General features: G+C 39.2%; 1 protein-coding gene across 2 annotated transcripts in view; it reads left to right on the forward strand.

Moving 5' to 3' along the window:
* The window catches only part of csmd1b (CUB and Sushi multiple domains 1b), a 756,823-nt gene that overhangs the window by 571,426 nt on the left and 167,467 nt on the right, over positions 1 to 17,930 (forward strand). For both annotated transcript variants that reach the window (XM_039652188.2, XM_039652197.2), the window contains exon 30: positions 9,111 to 9,305. In XM_039652188.2, coding sequence (XP_039508122.2) covers positions 9,111 to 9,305 — 195 coding nt within the window. The remainder of the gene's footprint in view (positions 1 to 9,110; positions 9,306 to 17,930) is intronic.

Genomic DNA, 17,930 nt, shown 5'->3' on the forward strand with positions numbered 1-17,930 from the left:
GAACTAGACTGAACAAATTCAGTGTAACAGTAAGATCGTAGGAAGTAACATTACTGTACTGAACGTGTCTGGAAATGTGTATTATAAACAATATGATCGTAGTGGGATGATTGACATTAGACAGTAGGTCTATAGTACTTAAAGGGTTAGTTCACCCAAAAATGAAAATTAAGTCATTAATTACTCACCCCCATGCTGTTCCAACCCCGTAAGACCTTCGTTCATCTTCGGAACACAAATAAAGATATTTTTGATTGAATCTGAGAGCTAGATCAGTCCTACATAGACTGCCTAAGGGACTGGCTCTTGACGGCCCATAAAGTCATTAAAGAAAAAAGGTTTAAATATTCCATGTGCCTACAGCGGCTCAATTCTAAGTTTATCAAGCGACGAGACTACTTTTTGTGCGAAAAAAACATAAATAACGACTTTATTCCACTATTCCATTACTTCCTTATGGGCGCATGCGCGAGAACTGAGACGAGGGCGTTCTCATTCGTCTACTTCTTGTTACCGGCTGCTCACCGCTTAGGAGTTTTACCGCCCCCTACCGTATAAGATGATGTCCTGATATAGCTGGAAGCGCAAAACTTTCTGTTTACAAGCAGAGGAAGATGCGCGCTGTACATACGCTTTTCAATTTGCGTATTTTCCGCACTATAAGGTGCACTTAAAAGCCTTTAATCTTCTCCAAAAACGACAGTGTCCCTTATAATCCGGAGCGCCTTATATATGGATCATCATTTTATACGGTAGGTGGCGGTAAAACTCCTAAGCGGTGAGAAGCCGGTAACAAGAAGTAGACGAATGAGAACGTCCCCGTCTCAGTTCTCGCGCATGCTCCCATAAGGAAGTAATGGAATAGTGGAATAAAGTCGTTATTTATGTTTTTTTCGCACAAAACGTATTCTCGTCGCTTGATAAACTTATAATTGAGCCGCTGTAGGCACATGGAATATTTAAACCTTTTCTTTAATGACTTTATGGGCCGTCAAGAGCCAGTCCCTTAGGCAGTCTATGTAGGACTGATCCAGCTCTCAGATTCAATCAAAAATATCTTTATTTGTGTTCCGAAGATGAACGAAGGTCTTACGGGGTTGGAACAGCATGGGGGTAAGTAATTAATGACTTAATTTTCATTTTTGGGTGAACTAACCCTTTAAAATAAAAGTTACATCCTAAAGCACCACTTTTTGTTATCCAGGAACAGTCTTTTGTATCCATTTCATGTCTCATACTGTATGTGCTGTAGTTTGCCTTGCTACTTCATTACAGTTTACTATTAGCATATCTAAAAACTTGTAATGTAAATAGCTGAGGTCTCTCCATAATTCAAACGCCCTGCCGATGTTTTCGTCCTAAGTCGATTTGATTCATGTTTGGCCTGACGAGCTTCTGTAGATAAGTGTTTGTTTTTTATATTTCTGTGGAGTTTGTGTTGGGGTGTGTGTTGTGCTGGAGGCAGGAGTTTTTTGTTGTTATCAGACTCAATGTCGCAAGCTGCAGTGCCGTCGCGTAGACTGTATATAAAAGGAGAGAGGCTCGGGAGCGCACATGCATGTCACATCCGATGGATTTCACAAAAAAATCTGACCCAGATACTTTACGTAGAAATAGGAATACTATTTCTATAGTATACTATAGCAAAACCCGGCAAGTGGATTATTGTAATGTGTGATTACAACCCCTTCACACACAGGCAATAAAAAAAAGGATGAATTTTTTGAAGAAAAGTTCGATATAGCACCTTTAAGTGGTATTGAGTTAAATCTTCTGTTTCTCTTCAGTAACCCTATTAACATTTCTCAGTGAAAACCGGGCAACATTCCCCACTGAAATAGCAAGTTTCGCCAATCTGCCCTATGTAAATGCTCTTTTGAAAACTTTGTATTTTGAGAATCAGGGCATGCGACAATGACAATGCACCGTCCCTAACGTGCTAATCATTTCCACTCCCAACGGCCCTTTTTATATGATGATTACGGTTGAGTAAAAGTGCAGTGCATGGATTGTTGAATATTTTAATTGTAATTATTTTAATGGCAGCCTATTGCACAGTGTAGATGAACTCTGACTTCAACCTTTTGTCTTTGCTCCACATGAATACCCAACACATTTTAAACGCTTGCTTGCCAATCTATTATATTGCTTTGTCATGGTTTCAACATCCCACAATGCTTCAGGATTTCACTTCCATGTCGTGACATTAGGTTTGTCCTGTTTATTGGGAAACTGAGTGACACATGGGAGTTTGATTTTTGCTGTGAAAGCTCATCAGAGAGAACGATCAACGCACAGGGTGACGTGACTATTCGAAATACATGCTTCACGTCTCTCTCTAGGCAGTGGTTGAAATCCTGGTGGAGCACCTATTTCTGAATGATTTATATTATTGATAGCATTTCATTGCATTTCCTCTTCTGACTTGAATTTTAAAGGTGAAATGTAATTTCTCCATCACTAGTGAGAGTTTTAAAAGTGTAGTTTTAAAGTGTAGATCTGTGAGACATTACTTTTATTTCTGGCACCTGCCACTCTGCATATACTCAGAATCCCAATTTTAGGGGGGGGGGGGGGGGGGGGGAAGATAAGATAAGAAGAGAAGATAAGATAAGATTTAAATAACAGAAGGTTTGGCACAATTTAGCATGGATTATGAGTCTATCAATCTTTGCAGTCTATACAAACTTTGGAAATGTGCTCTTATTGAAGAATGCATCAGTTTAACAACAATATAACAGCTAAATATAAATTAGTAATGCAATAATGGTCTGTTTAATTTTTACGTCTGTAAGTAAGAACGAAAATGGCAGAATGACAATATTTGGTGCTAAATAGTTGGGAGTAATGCATTACAAGTGATGTGAGGTATGTAATTAGAGTACTTTTATTAAGCAACTGAGTGAGGGACCAAGCTGGTAGGTATGAGGAGTCAAAAAGTATATCAGTTTTTATAAAAAAAAACAAAAACAAAAAAACAACAACAACAACAACAACAACAAAAAGAAAGTTCTGGGCCCATAAAAGAGGTCAACTAAACAGAACTTCAGCTCAGGTAGCATACCCTTAACATAGGTTGAACAAAACAAAACAGACCTATCTAAACTTCTTCTTCTTCTTCCTTTTATTGGCGATTCGCATCGATTTTGTGCATTATCGCCACCTACTGTGAACTTGATCCAGAGACTTCAAGAACCCATTTCCAATCTGACATATCTAAACTTCTTCTTCTTCTTCCTTGGTGTTTTACGGCAGTTGACATCCAAATAGTTGCATTACTGCCATCTACTGACTCTTGTCATTTCATACTCATATTCGTCCTTCCAGTCCAGTCCTCGTTAGAAAATAAAATTAATATTTCTTTCCTTGCTCACTCTTCCCATATTCTAATATATTTTTAACATTATATTGTCCTATACCAATTTATTGCAAATATATTTTAACTCTTGCCTTTCTTGGGTAAATTTCCTGCATGACATAAAAATGTGACTGACTGTTTCCTCTTCTTGACATTCATCACATAGTCCTGTGGGATGTTTTCCTAAAATACAAAGAGTATTTTTATTTTTTTTTGGTGTAAATGGGCCATCCAATCTGTTAAAATCTTTCAATCTGTTTTTTTTTCTTTTTTTTTTCTTTTTTTTGTTCCAACCCGATCTCAAGGGAATTCGTACGAATTTTACTAGGTGGCTAATTCGTAACAATTCGTACGACCTCACTCATACGAATTAGTACGATGTTTTGCTAAATCGTACATAATTTACGAATTTGCCAATTCGTATGAATTCATACGAATGACCTACCCCTGACCCCACCCCTAAACCTACCCATCATGTGGGTTTAGACAAATCGTACCAATTCGTACAAGTGAGGTCATATGAATTAGTATGAATTAGCCACTTTTTCATCACTCGTTGGTCATGAGATAGCGTTGTAGAGTTCACATTTTAACTGGTACCGGTACCTGAAATCCGGTGCCGGTACCCAACAGTACCTTTTTTTTTTTTTTTTTTGGTAATTTAAGCATCTAGTTCGTAGAAGTGTTATTGACATTTTCGGTAATTTAAGCATCTAATTCGTAGAAGTGTTATTGACATTTTGCCAGAGCTGCCTTGGTCGCTGTCTGCTATTTTCTCTGATGCTTGAATATTAATAAAAACAACCATTTTAGTAATTACAATATATATATATATATATATATATATATACAATTCCATGAGATGTTTTGTTTTCCACAAATTCTGTGTTGTGAATTTTCTAGGAATCAAATTAAGTCATAAAACATTCAGTCCCACTTTATATTAAATGACTTTAAGTACTATGTACTTTCATTGAAACAAATAATTTGATACAATGGACTTTTTTTTGTTATTAATAAACAGGCAAGCAAGAAAAAGTAACTTAACACTGTTGTGTCGTTTCCAGGTAATGGATAAGGTAATGCTATTTTTTTTAGGAAGTAATGCAATATATTGTTAAGCATTATTTTTAATTATAAGTGGATATTTGATGCTTGAAATGAGCTCTTTAAATGTTAACTGCATATTGATGAGCCATTTTATTGTTTAATTTTATTTTTAGTATTACTCTTCCTAATTTGTATTCATATTTATATAATGTAGTTTGTGAAGTCAGGGTGTGTCTGTACATGTGTGCAGAGGAAAAACGTGGGATGAGCTATATTTGGCCATACAGGAGTTTTTGCAATAACATTTGTTCCACTGATGCAAAGGGTATATAGTACATTGACTTTAGTTCAGCATTCTGTATGAGGAATGAGAAGAAAGAGGATTGTGCCGAGTGTAAGTGTGAGGTATACGCTCTATTTCAGACATAAACAACATGTTTTTCTGGTAATGTAATTTCTTTGGTCAAGCAGCATATACAGTAAAACCCAGCCTTTGTGTCCAGAGCAACATAGAAACTGGGTTTGGGAACATCTCTCCAGTAAATTGTCTTTTTCTCATATGTCTTGATATTTATTAAGAAATAAGAGATCTCTTGGCAAATAACTGGAGCCCAGTCCTTTAAATTAAAAAAAAAAAAAAAAAGGGGATAAAAGTGAATTCCACTTCTACAATATGCTCGGTTTTTACAGTGTAGAGTTCAGATTTCTCCTTCAATCATTAGTTTGTGAATGTGATTAGGGAATGTCATTGTTCACTGTTTGTTGTTGCCTTTGCTTTGTGGGAACAACAGCACTTTCTGTTCTAAGGTCTGAATATGTGTCTCACTCTCCCCATTGAAGCTTTAATTAGAACGTGTCATTATGACAATGAAATGACGGAGTCTGTTTCTGTCCTTTGTTGTATTTTCTTTTAATTAATGTATTGTCTTTGTTTGCTTACTCTTTCTTTGATATAAAGCCAATCTTTTGTCTGCTATTGTTCATCACACACCAGTAAACCCAATTATTAATGCCCTTATTAGTGGAAAGAAATTAATATGAGGATATTGCAGTCTAATGACTATCAAACCTTGAGGAAAAACACAATAGATTGAGAAATGGAGAACTATATAATAAAAAGAGACACTTATGAAACCAGCGCAGTCTCATCCCAAGACGTCACGTCTTTTGACTATAGGGTACCCTTTAACGTCGGTTAGATGACGTTCTCGGATCCTAACCCTACCCCAGACCTAAACCTACCCCTAAACCTACCCCGTCACCTAACTAACGTTAAAGGTAAAGCGTCAGTTGTATGACGTCCCAGGATCGTCATGTAATTGACGTTAAAGGGTACCCTAAAACGGTGGATGTTGACCTGTGGTTATATGACATCTTGGGATGAGACTGTGTTAAAGAAACACTTACAGAGGTTGGAATGCCATTGCATTAGATCAGAGATTTCATTTATGAGATCATTTATTAATAAATTATGGACCCATAATCTCCTCAGCCAAATTTTTGGGTAAAATGTTGTTAGTAAAGCATTATGATTTATAATAACTTTTAGAAATGCAAGTTATTATAAATAATAAAGTAATGGCAGAATTGTCAGTTTTAGATGAGCTCTTCATTTTAGAGTGTGACTGGCAATTTTGACTCATTTAGTCACATTTGAGTTCATTTTGAAGAATTCCACCCACAATAAGACAAAAGAATGGGTCAAATTTCCACACATCTTATTTGGGCCTGCTAATAAGGAGTTACTGAATGTGAAATATATGGTGGCAGTGAAGGCAGGCAGTCTCATGACAGAAATGCAGATTAGGGTGAGCAGAACTATGAATAATCTGTTTGAATGTTAAGATTCCCTTTCCCAAAGGCAGCATGTATGCTGTAAATGACGACTGAATATTTATTTTTGGGCCTATTCCTTTTAGTCTGTGCGGTGCACTCCAGGTGCACTCTGTTGTTGTAGAAACGAGAAAGATTGTGTTGCACACTTGCAATTTTGCAGATAGAATCTTCCCCACCTCCTTCCCACTTTCTCAGGTCCCCAAAGCGCAGGCAGATAGCTGTTAACTGTCAAGTTGTTTGGCAGCCTCTCCAAGCACCACCTCCGGAGCTTTCTCCAACTGTCCTTCTCCCGGTGTCGGGTGCCAGAAGGACAGAGACCATCGTCCGCATCCCCAGTGCGTTCACCTGCCTTTCCCCTGGTGTTAGTTCGCTTTAATGCATAATGCCCTCAAGCCACTGTCTACTCTCTCTACACACTCACTGTCGATCTTGTTTTCTTGCTACCTCTCTTTTTCTCTCTGTCTGGTACCTTTCTCAGCCCTGGAAAAGGCTGGCAGGTAACACAAGAGCGGGATGTGATTGTGCATTTGATTAGTTTTGTTCAGGGTCAGTTAAATTACAGGTATGATTACTTATATTTAAGGCTGTCAATTAAAATCATGTAGGAATCAAATTACTGACGTGAGAATTTCACAACAGGGGCATTCATATTTTTTTCTTTTCTGTTTAGCGTGTTAAAAATATTTAACACAATTAGTGCAGCATCCATTTTCCCTCCTTGTATAGCCGTATAGTAAATGATAACCTCTATGAGATCCAAAAGAGAGCTCAGTAGATTTCTACAGGGATGACTCATTTTTGTAGGCCAAACCCCGGAAACTAGGCCCTAGTTATTAGGGTTGGGTTGAGTTCCAACCCGATCTCACGGGAATTCGTACAAATTTTACGAGGTGGCTAATTCGTAACAATTCGTACGACCTCACTCATACGAATTAGTACGATTTTTGCTAATCGTACATAATTTACGAATTGGCCAATTCGAATGAATTCATACGAATGACCTACCCCTGACCCCACCCCTAAACCTACCCATCATGTGGGTTTAGACAAATCGTGACAATTTGTACAAGTGAGGTCATATGAATTAGTATGAATTAGCCACTTTTAAATCACTCTTACGAATTTGTACGAATTGGTCATGAGATAGCGTTGTAGAGTTCACATTTTAACTGGTACCGGTACCTGAAATCCGGTGCCGGTACCCAACAGTACCTTTTTTTTTTTTTTTTGTGGTAATTTAAGCATCTAATTCGTAGAAGTGTTATTGACATTTTGCCAGAGCTGCCTTGGTCGCTGTCTGCTATTTTCTCTGATGCTTGAATATTAATAAAAACAACCATTTTAGTAATTACAATATATATACAATTCCATGAGATGTTTTGTTTTCCACAAAATCTGTGTTGTGAATTTTCTAGGAATCAAATTAAGTCATAAAACTGTCGGTCCCACTTTATATTAAGTGGCTTTAAGTACTATGTACTTTCATTGAAACAAATAATTTGATACAATGGACTTATTGTGTACATACATGTTTTTGCATTGTACTTATATATTTAAAATACCAGCATGTAATTACAGCTGTAACTAATTTATGTAATTACATCTGTAATTACACAGCTGACCCATCCCTTACACTTTAACCTACCCTTAAACCTATTAACACAGTCTCATCCCAAAAAGTCATATAACTGACGTCTTGGGACGTCTTTTGACCATACGTCAATATCCGCCTTTTTAGGGCCCCCTTAAACGTCGGTAGATGCAATACAACTGACGCTTTACCTTTAACGTCAGTTAGGTGACGGGTTAGGTTTAGGGTTAGGTTTAGGTTTGGGGTAGAGTTAGGATCCCATAACCTCATCTACCGACGTTTAAGGGGGCCCTAAAAAGGCGAATATTGACGTATGGTCAAAAGACGTCCCAAAACGTCAGTTATATATATGAGACCGGGTTGAACCTATCGATACCACCACTCCTGTCCCTAACCTTACCCAGATCACACCTCAGTAGCAGAAAAAAGTGTTTTACAATACAACATGAGCAGAAGTACATTGTACTTATTTTTCAATGTAAGTTCATAGTACTTAAAGCCACTTAATATAAAGTGGGACCAAACATTCATTTGATTGATCTTTTATATGAAATTAAACTTTTTTAGTCAAACAGCATGCGACACAACTGAGCTTTATACTGTTAAAATTACAACATAGAAAAAAAGTGTGATTATTTCTTAAAAATAAAATTTGTTATTACTAATTTTATTATTATTAGTGTTAGTATTATTATTAAATTAGGATATCTAAATTCTACTATACAACAGTAATGTATTATCAAGTTAAACCGAACTTTTATTTTGACGGGTTGTGGTGAAGACCGTTTAAGTGTTAGTTTTCTTAAAAGAAACTGTAACATGCTGATGAACTTCAGTGACTCTCAGAACTCAAAGTTCACCCGTTCATGTTCTCATATAGTGAGACTGCAGAGGTTAAAAAAAAAAACACGAGCTCCACGAAATATTCCATGGCTAGCTGTGCATTAAGCGATTTTAATGCACGATGTGGAGGCAAAGGACTGCCCGGCACGAGGCCCGACATTCCAAATCCAATTTTCCTGTTTGTTGGAAGTAGCACAAGCATGTGGAGTACGCCAAAAATAGAATGGGCATGTGATTACAGTCAGAAACTCAATGCAGACTTTTTGAGATTTTCCATTCAAGTAGACATAACTGCCTAGGGTCATTACACAGATTCCTGCTGAGAGATCTTTTGTCAGTTTCTGATCCAATCCCTCCAATTCTTTTTTTTTTTCTTGATTATCCAAATAAACAATTTCTTAAAATGTTATTTAAATGTTGTTTTTTTGACAGAAAAGCCACGAGAATCATGCTTCGACCCTGGGAATATTATGAATGGAACTAGATTGGGAATGGACTACAAGTTGGGATCAACTGTGACGTATCAATGTGATTCTGGCTACACCATTGCGGGACCACCCACGCTCACCTGCATCATTGGGGCTGATGGGAAACCTGTATGGGACAAGGCTCTGCCTACGTGTAAAGGTAGGATCTGAATGGTACAGTTTCTGTACAGAGACATAAGGGGTGTTGATACAGTAGGAACAACCAATTATTGTTGCACAACAATAAGTATTTTATCTCAAAGGGTATATAATGTGTTGGTCTGGGTGCATGCTACTATACTTTAAGACCCATGTCTGGGGTGTCCCGAGCCCTGCATTCTTGGGCAGAGTAAAGGAGGCGAATATTTGGTTTGTGCCTTCTTTAAACAAAATTCAATCGTTAACTGTAACCTACGGTATGTCATGCAGATTATTTATAACGCATTGATACTATAGGTTACTTTTAACTGATGCCAGATTTATGTTATATTTTGGTTTGTGTCTATTAAATTAAAATTTTAAAAATGAATGAGATGTAGTTTTCCAAGTATTTATTTCACTGGATTATCCAAAAATAGACATTATGGCATGAATATTTAATCCATAAATAATGTTTCTCGTTTCAGTACCATAAATCATTATTCATAAATTATTCATTCCGCGGCATATGTTTTTTTCTCCTTTGGACACTACCTACCAATACAGGACATTTTTAATTATTGCTGGGTTTTTATTAATGAATTAATGCTTTCAAAAGATTGCTTGGTGCATTGATTTTACAACCTTAATTTTTGTCCTGCAGTTTAAAATGCATAGTATTGACGCATGTTCATTTGATTAAGCACTTCTTCATTTAAAGAAATTAGCAGCAGACTCCTTATCAGAGACATTCCTTGTGTTTTTTGCAATCTTGAGAGTTAATTGATTAGGCCATTATTATATGCATAGTTCTGCTCTGTCACACTGCCATTATTTATTGGGTTTGGAGAAACCATCTGGTTCTCCCATTGGCTTACTCAGAGCGAGAGAGACAGATGCGGACAGAGGCCTTCAAAAGAACAGTGCCCATGTCTTTGTCCCTTAGTGACAGAAGAGAGAGCTTGGGTGGTGACAAGTGCCACTCATTCACACATTTCCTGTCAATCTGAGACCTTTCTCAGAGAGCTTTCTGCAGCTTCCTCCTCTGTCTTCCATTTCTTTTCTTTTTTTTCAAACCTTCTGGGTTTTGCTCACATGTTTAGGGATCTAGCAGTCAAGGCAAAGCATAGGGATAGTATATATATATCCCACCAATTATAATCCAAACCTGCCATCAGTGTTGTTATGTCCAGCCCAGTTGATCCACTCAAATAAACAGATTGCAATTTCATTCCGTGCCGCTAGCTATGCAGAAATCACACACTTCACTGTTATGTAATTCCCAGTGTTTCGGTGATAATAGCTCAAATCACATGACAAAAGAAGCATGTGCTCCCCCTGAACCCAGCATGTTTAAAAACAACACCAGGTTATAGATATGAACATGCAATGAACATCGTTGACCCCAATCTGAAGGTCGAGCAAGGGTTTTTGCACCTCAGTAGCATCCGATGATTATTTAACCTCTTTTGATGGAGATAGAAAGCCGCCGATGCCCTTTGCGAGACAGCCTCATTTCCGCACTCCAGGAACATTTTGTTTGTCCTCACTGATGGAATTTCCAGCACGTTGCTTTGCCCATCTTTATGCATGAGCTGTAACTGTGGGGCAGAGACATATTCCTATACAGGTCATTGTTGAGCTAACATAATCATCTGATTGTGTCATGAGAGATGCTTTATTTGAACTTAATCATCCGCACAGAGTGTACGCAAGCCCACGTTCGTACAATCCATTAGCTTTCTGCCTGCTAAGAATCCCCCCCGGCTCCTCTATTAGTTAAGTGAGGATGTCTACCAAATACAACTGGATTCTGGAGAGGTTGGACAGCCTGACTCAGTCGATATCAGCCTCTTTAAATAACTGTAGCAGGGATAAACATTTTTCTTTTCTTTTCTTTTTTTTTTTAAATAATGAAGTGCAGTTGCAGTCAGTTGCAGTTCAACAGAGACCGTTTGCTGCTTCGGTTAGGCAATGCTGTTAAAACACCGGCATGCTGGTTTATTACAGTTTTGTACAAACTGGTAAAACCCCAGCAACTGCAACACTTCACAACAACAGCAACTGATTCACACTTCAGACTATTTAAAACTTCCAGGCAAGGCTGTCAACCCAACATTCAGATTTTTGGGTTGCACTCACTGTTACGTGGTTTAACGTTGGGGACACTGTTTGTGCTGTTCTTGTTCGTTTTGTTGTTTTCTGTTTCCTGCCTTATAGGTCACGTGACGTCTCCCCGGTTATCAGTGAGCAGGGTTTTTCTTTCTGTTTGCTTTATGTTTATTTTACCACCAGACTTTGTTACCGTCCTACCTGTCATTCTTGTTAACCACTGACAATAAATTACCTTTATATTGTCAACGAACGTTCTTGTGGTTTCTTATATGTTAGGATGTCCCCTTTAAATTCATTTAGGGAGCACGTAACATATAAATGGGGGCTCGTCCGGGATGTTTAGGGGGCACGTAACACTCACTCATCTATATAATGACTGGATAGCTCATAGTCTAGCGTAGTCAGACCTTCAGACTGACAGCTGAAGGTCTGGAACTCATAGCAGCTTTCTTTGGCCAAGGCCCGCCCATAAGGCCGTTTGACTGACATGTCAAACAACCAATTACAGTTCGTTTCGTTCAGCGTCACGTTTCAGGGCGTGGAAATGTCCCCACAACAACAGACCGGCGTGCAACAAGTCAGTCAGCAGTCAGCAGCAGTTACCGGAGCGCCTTATATTATATATGGATCAATTGGTTAACAACGCTCCGCGCTATTAAATTCGCCCCACGAACTCGCGCTCATGTCCATCTTATGCCCGCTTTGTCACATTGAATACTCACATGAGTCAGGCTGCGAATGTAAGTTACGTCCCCGCCCCAACGCGCTCGGCTCACGCCTACTAAATCAACGCCTCACCCCTGGCGCCGCGTACTCGCTATTCCCTTTAGCCTTTAGCACATCTAGTGGATGCATAACGCAAACCCAGTCAAACGTTTGACTCTGCAGTATATCATGCGCCTTATAATGCAGTGCGCCCTATATATGAATACTGAATCGGCCAGCTGCGATGTCAGCGTAGACCTGTTGTTTCATGTTTGCCCACAAACGCGGCTGATATCCCCTTCGCAGTTAGGTACTTCACTTGATCTTCCATAATAAATAGGAGGGAACATACAACTACGTTTAGCTGATCTTGACAAATGCTCATTGTCACCTTTTACTGTCTATGATTGTCACTCATATAAACACAACAGTTTTTCTTCCGCAATCACACATCTGCGCTTTGTTTCCCGGCGGACCGAAAATAAACGCGACACTGACGCCCCCGGAAATCCGATAAAATTCAACCAATCAGGTGACGACTTCGACATTCCTGAAGTGTTTCCAGTTAAGTGTACCATATGCATCAGACGTTTAGCCAACATTCCGTGGGCGTGACGTCTGAGGCTGAGACTAGATAGCTCATGACTAGGCAGTGAAGCCCCCGGAAGTGTTTGAGCAGCCATCTTTTACGATTCCCTGCCAGCAGAGGGCTCCAACGGCCGTTATACGGAGATAGTAGCTCTGACGATACTTTTAAGATGACCCGCTGTGCATTAACGAAGTGTTAATGAAGTTCACAAAAGGATCTACAAAAACTGCCCAGAGGTCGTAATTTAAGCCCATAATATTGTCATTTATATGCACAATTGTCGCACCTTCGACGTGTTTTTTTCTTGATTTTTGGGTTTCTACTTTAAACAATGGTTTCGACCAAGGATAGCATATTGGTGTGCTATACTGAGTCTGCACTGGATGTTTATTTTGAAATTGACAGTGTTTTAACGGTGCTGCTTGGACACGGTGTCCGTCGAAAAAAGTCTCGGTGCCTATCTTTAGCAACGCGCCGCGTCGCGGCTGGTTTACACATGCATTGACTAGAGTGGGTGCGATCAGCTCCGGTAGCCGTGTCGCAGCCGAATGCGCTGCAGACGTGTGCAGTGTATGGGTAAATAAGAGGTGAAACAGGCTTACATTAACCCATACAATTTGTATATGCATTTTATGAACATGTTTTTGCTAACTAATCAAATACTTGGCTGTCTCAAAAACACAATCCGAAAGAGCTATATTTTAAGTTCACAATACACATATACTTAATTTTTAATAAGCAGGAATAATTTTCAACTTTCAACAAATACCCATTTAAATGTTTAGGATGTTTGTGTTGTAAGACTGTTCAGGGAGACTTAAGATTTAAAAACCATGTCCCGCTATGCAATGTTTTCTCAGTCAAATCATACAATTTCCTATCGATTCAATAGAACGCGTGAGCTCACAAGGGAATCACAATATGGCGGCGTCATATGTGAGCTATCCAGTCATTATATAGAACGGTGGTTGCTCTTTATTTTACTGTGTGTGTACTTTCAGTGTCCTTAAATAAGAAAGTACTGGGTAATGTAAGGTGACTAGATGGGTTAAGGTTAGGTTTGGAGTCGGTTCAGGGTTAGTACCTAGTTATTGTAATTACTATAATACGTACATAGTATGTACATGCGGACGGGACTGTAAAATAATGGGCTACCAAAGTTTGTTTTGAACTTCTAGTTTTGAACTAGTTCTCTATTGTGGTTAGTGCTGGTTTGGTCCTTTTCTAGCTGGTGAATCAAAATAGCAATCTTTTCCAGCAGTAAAACTTATCCAGCGAAGGTGGTTGAACAGAATAGTCTTTCTGGTGAAGCTGGCTGACTAAAGAAGTTTTTTTGGATAATCTATCACCAGAATCCTTTTCAGCTTGACATTATAAACAGTAGATCTCAGATTGTAGTGATCATATAGGGATACACAATGTATCAGAATCATGTACAATTGTATATACGTATGTCCACATGCAGCACTTTTGTAGGGCGATAGGCTACATTGCACATCCCAACTGCTTTTTAATAGTGCAATATATACAATGCTATATTGCTGCTTGCCAGCTCTAATCTGGTAAATGTGACTATAAGGCATGAAAATATTAAGATATTATAAACATTAACAATATGATTTTCTGCTCTTAAAGGGTTAGTTCACCCAAAAATGAAAATTAAGTCAATAATTACTCACCCCCATGCTGTACCAACCCCGTAAGACCTTCGTTCATCTTCGGAACACAAATAAAGATATTTTTGATTGAATCTGAGGGCTGGATCACTTTTCCATAGACAGCCTGAGGGACTGCCTCTTGACGGCCCAGAAAGTCATTAAAAGAAAAGGTTTAAATATTCCATGTGCCTACAGTGGCTCAACTATAACTTTATCAAGCGACGAGACTACTTTTTGTGCGAAAAAAAAAACGTAAATAACGACTTTATTCGACTTTCCATTACTTCCTTATGGGCGCATGCGCGAGAACTGAGACGAGACCATTCTTCTTCGACTACTTTTTGTTACCGGCTGCTCACCGCTTAGGAGTTTTACCGCCCCCTACCGTATAAGATGACGTACTGATATAGCCGGAGGCGCAAAACGTTCTGTTTACAAGCAGTACGTCATCTTATACGGTAGGGGGCGGTAAAACTCCTAAGCGGTGAGCAGCCGGTAACAAAAAGTAGTCGAAGAAGAACGGTCTCGTCTCAGTTCTCGCGCATGCGCCCATAAGGAAGTAATGGAAAGTCGAATAAAGTCGTTATTTACGTTTTTTTTTCGCACAAAAAAGTAGTCTCGTCGCTTGATAAAATTATAGTTGAGCCACTGTAGGCACATGGAATATTTAAACCTTTTCTTTTAATGACTTTCTGGGCCGTCAAGAGGCAGTCCCTCAGGCTGTCTATGGAAAAGTGATCCAGCCCTCAGATTCAATCAAAAATATCTTTATTTGTGTTCCGAAGATGAACGAAGGTCTTACGGGGTTGGTACAGCATGGGGGTGAGTAATTAATGACTTAATTTTCATTTTTGGGTGAACTAACCCTTTAAGATGTTTCGAAACAGTGTGTATTGTGAAAGCGATATACAAATACATTTAACTTTAAATCATTTTAAATCAGATTTTTTTTTCTAGATATTTCTGTAGCTTAAACAGTACATGTCTAACAAAATCTAAAAATGTGTGATGTTTATCAATCAATATTTGGATAATTGGTCATTGATTGTACAAACTTTATATATATATATATATATATATATATATATATATATATATATATATTTCGATTGTCTTTACGGTTCATCAAATGTTTTCTTAAATTTAATAGTTTTTTAAAATAAAATAAAACAATTTCAAAACCACCTTTGATTTTTAGACCCCACTAATATCTCAGTATCAGTGTTACTTTATTATCACTGATATACTATTATTATTTGTATTACTGTTTTGAATTTCATGTTTTAGTTTTTGGTATTTTAATACATAAAGTTAAACTAAATTAAAATGAAAACTTGATTTTTTTTTTTTTTTTTTTTTTTAGTTAAAGATTACTTGATTACAAATAACATGCTCAGTATTGTTCTTGTTTATCAGTCAGAAGTCACTTATCATTGACATCCGTAAGTATTTTGTGGTGGCCATGACGCATTGATTCACAGACAGCAGTTTGTGGAGGTTAATCCTTTTAGCCGTCCTCAGTCAGAGCCCTTTAATGCAGAGGTGTGAGGTTAGACGAAGTAGAAAAGCGACTGTGAGCCATTTGCGATGCTTTTATACACTACCGCTGCAGCTTCCTTTTATCAATAGTCCATGCTCACAGCTAATGAGGTAAATGGCTTGCTGAGTACTTATGACCTTTTAGCCAAAGTGGGTGCTTCCAAGTAGTCCAGCGAGAATGAGTCAGATTTGATTGGGGGGCGGCGACGGATGAACGGAGGTATCGGAGTTTCACTTGCGGGGTGGGCGGTGGCTTAAAAAGAATGCAGTTGGCACAATTGGAAATCGTTCTGAAAACCAAGGGAGATGTGAAGCGAATGTTGCCGTTTCACGGGCCATTTCATCATATTGTCTGTCACTTCAGTTTATTTCTAGTCTCCAAAATCTGTTATTTATGTCACCTTCAGCAAGGAGAGGCAGCACGACATCACTGCATTTATCTATTGTGTCGACCTCCAGAAATACACAGTGCACATAGTGTTCAAAGCATAACTAATATACTGGAGCCTTAGGCCAGGATAATGACTTTAACTAGATCATTTAAGAATTAATGGAGTGTGATGCTTTCACATCATTTAAGCCATACACGCAGATGCATACATACAATGCACATGTGACACATGGCTAATAAACTTCATTATGAACTGATTTCATATATAACCACCCTTGTAGGAAAATAAATAGAAGAAATTTTAACATTCGACATGATGGTTATAAGAATGATTTTCCCTTTTCAATACAGACATTACCTGTCTTGAAAAGACACCTATTGTGACGTGTTTCACAGGACTCACAAGTGCAATGCACTTTACCAAGCGGAGATATATCCAGCTGCAGACCCGCAGCACCACCAGTTTCAGAACTCCAGCACCAGAACCGGAAGTGAGGGAGGGGCGGAATTATTATTATTGCATTATAGTTATTTTTGCAAGAATGTAAGGACAGAATGGGCCTGAGAGTGTGTTCCTCATTTGATACGTTGTAAGTTAAATATATACAGGATTGTCGTGATAAAATGGGCTTAGGGGTGAATTGGTCATTGTATACATTTTTATTGTCTAAGCAAATTATGCTCCAAAACGTTAGGTGGCATTACTCGGTTTAGAACGTAAGTTCCCTTTCGTAGTCACTTCGAGTTACGTCAGAAGTGACGGAGATTGGGGGATTTCGCATAGAAAGCCAATCCTCTTCGAGTATTAAAACACGAGCCAATGGCATGCAATGCCTTGGGGCTGCGGAAATTTGCATAGCGTACTCCGCCCTACTCCGTGAGTATAAAAGGAGGAAGTGAACGCAACCGCAGTATGTTTTCGCTTCGGAGCCAAGAGAACCTCTTCACTCCTAAAAGCTGATTCAAGACTCTTCGAGAACGAGCGTCCTCTTCAGTGTTGGTGTGACGGCGGTACCCAGCGAGATTTTGCATTGCCTGCGATCTGAGCAGTGGTCTGCCAGACTTTGCACTTCTCCCTGGTAGCTTCAGCGCTGAAAGAGTGAATTTCTCCTTTCTCTAAAAGTGAAAGTGAAAGAGCTGCACGCGGCACGTCTTTTTAAAGATGGTTCGCCCGTGCCCTTCTGGATGTGGTAGATTTCTGTCATCATCTGATGGTCACGAACGCTGCTTTGTATGCCTGGGCATTCAGCATGCAGCAGCAGCGTTCGTGGATGACTCATGTTCCTTCTGTGGGAGCATGCCATCTCCACACTGAGGTCGAGGCTCAATGATCTCACTAGAGTGAGAGCCCCGGTCCCCCCTACTCGATCGGCTTCCTTCACGAAAGGGGGCCCGTCGACCCGGGGACCCGGCGATCTAACGGTGACGGTGTGGGATAGAGCCCCGACGATTCCTCGGGCCACACCTCCCGCCTCAGTGCGTGAGCCAGCGAGCGCCAGCTCGATTCAGTCGGCTGTCTCTTCGGCGGCGCCGGCTGCTTCTAGCAGCGCTCCAGATGATGATGTGATGATATCACTGCATCACTAGGCGGGCTTGAGTCCTCGGGAGAGGAAGATGCGGCTGCGTTGCCCCCTTCGGGAGTGCCAGCGT

Source organism: Pimephales promelas, chromosome 11, assembly GCF_988280905.1.
Source record: "Pimephales promelas chromosome 11, fPimPro1.hap1.1, whole genome shotgun sequence".
Taxonomy (NCBI): Eukaryota; Metazoa; Chordata; class Actinopteri; order Cypriniformes; family Leuciscidae; genus Pimephales; species Pimephales promelas.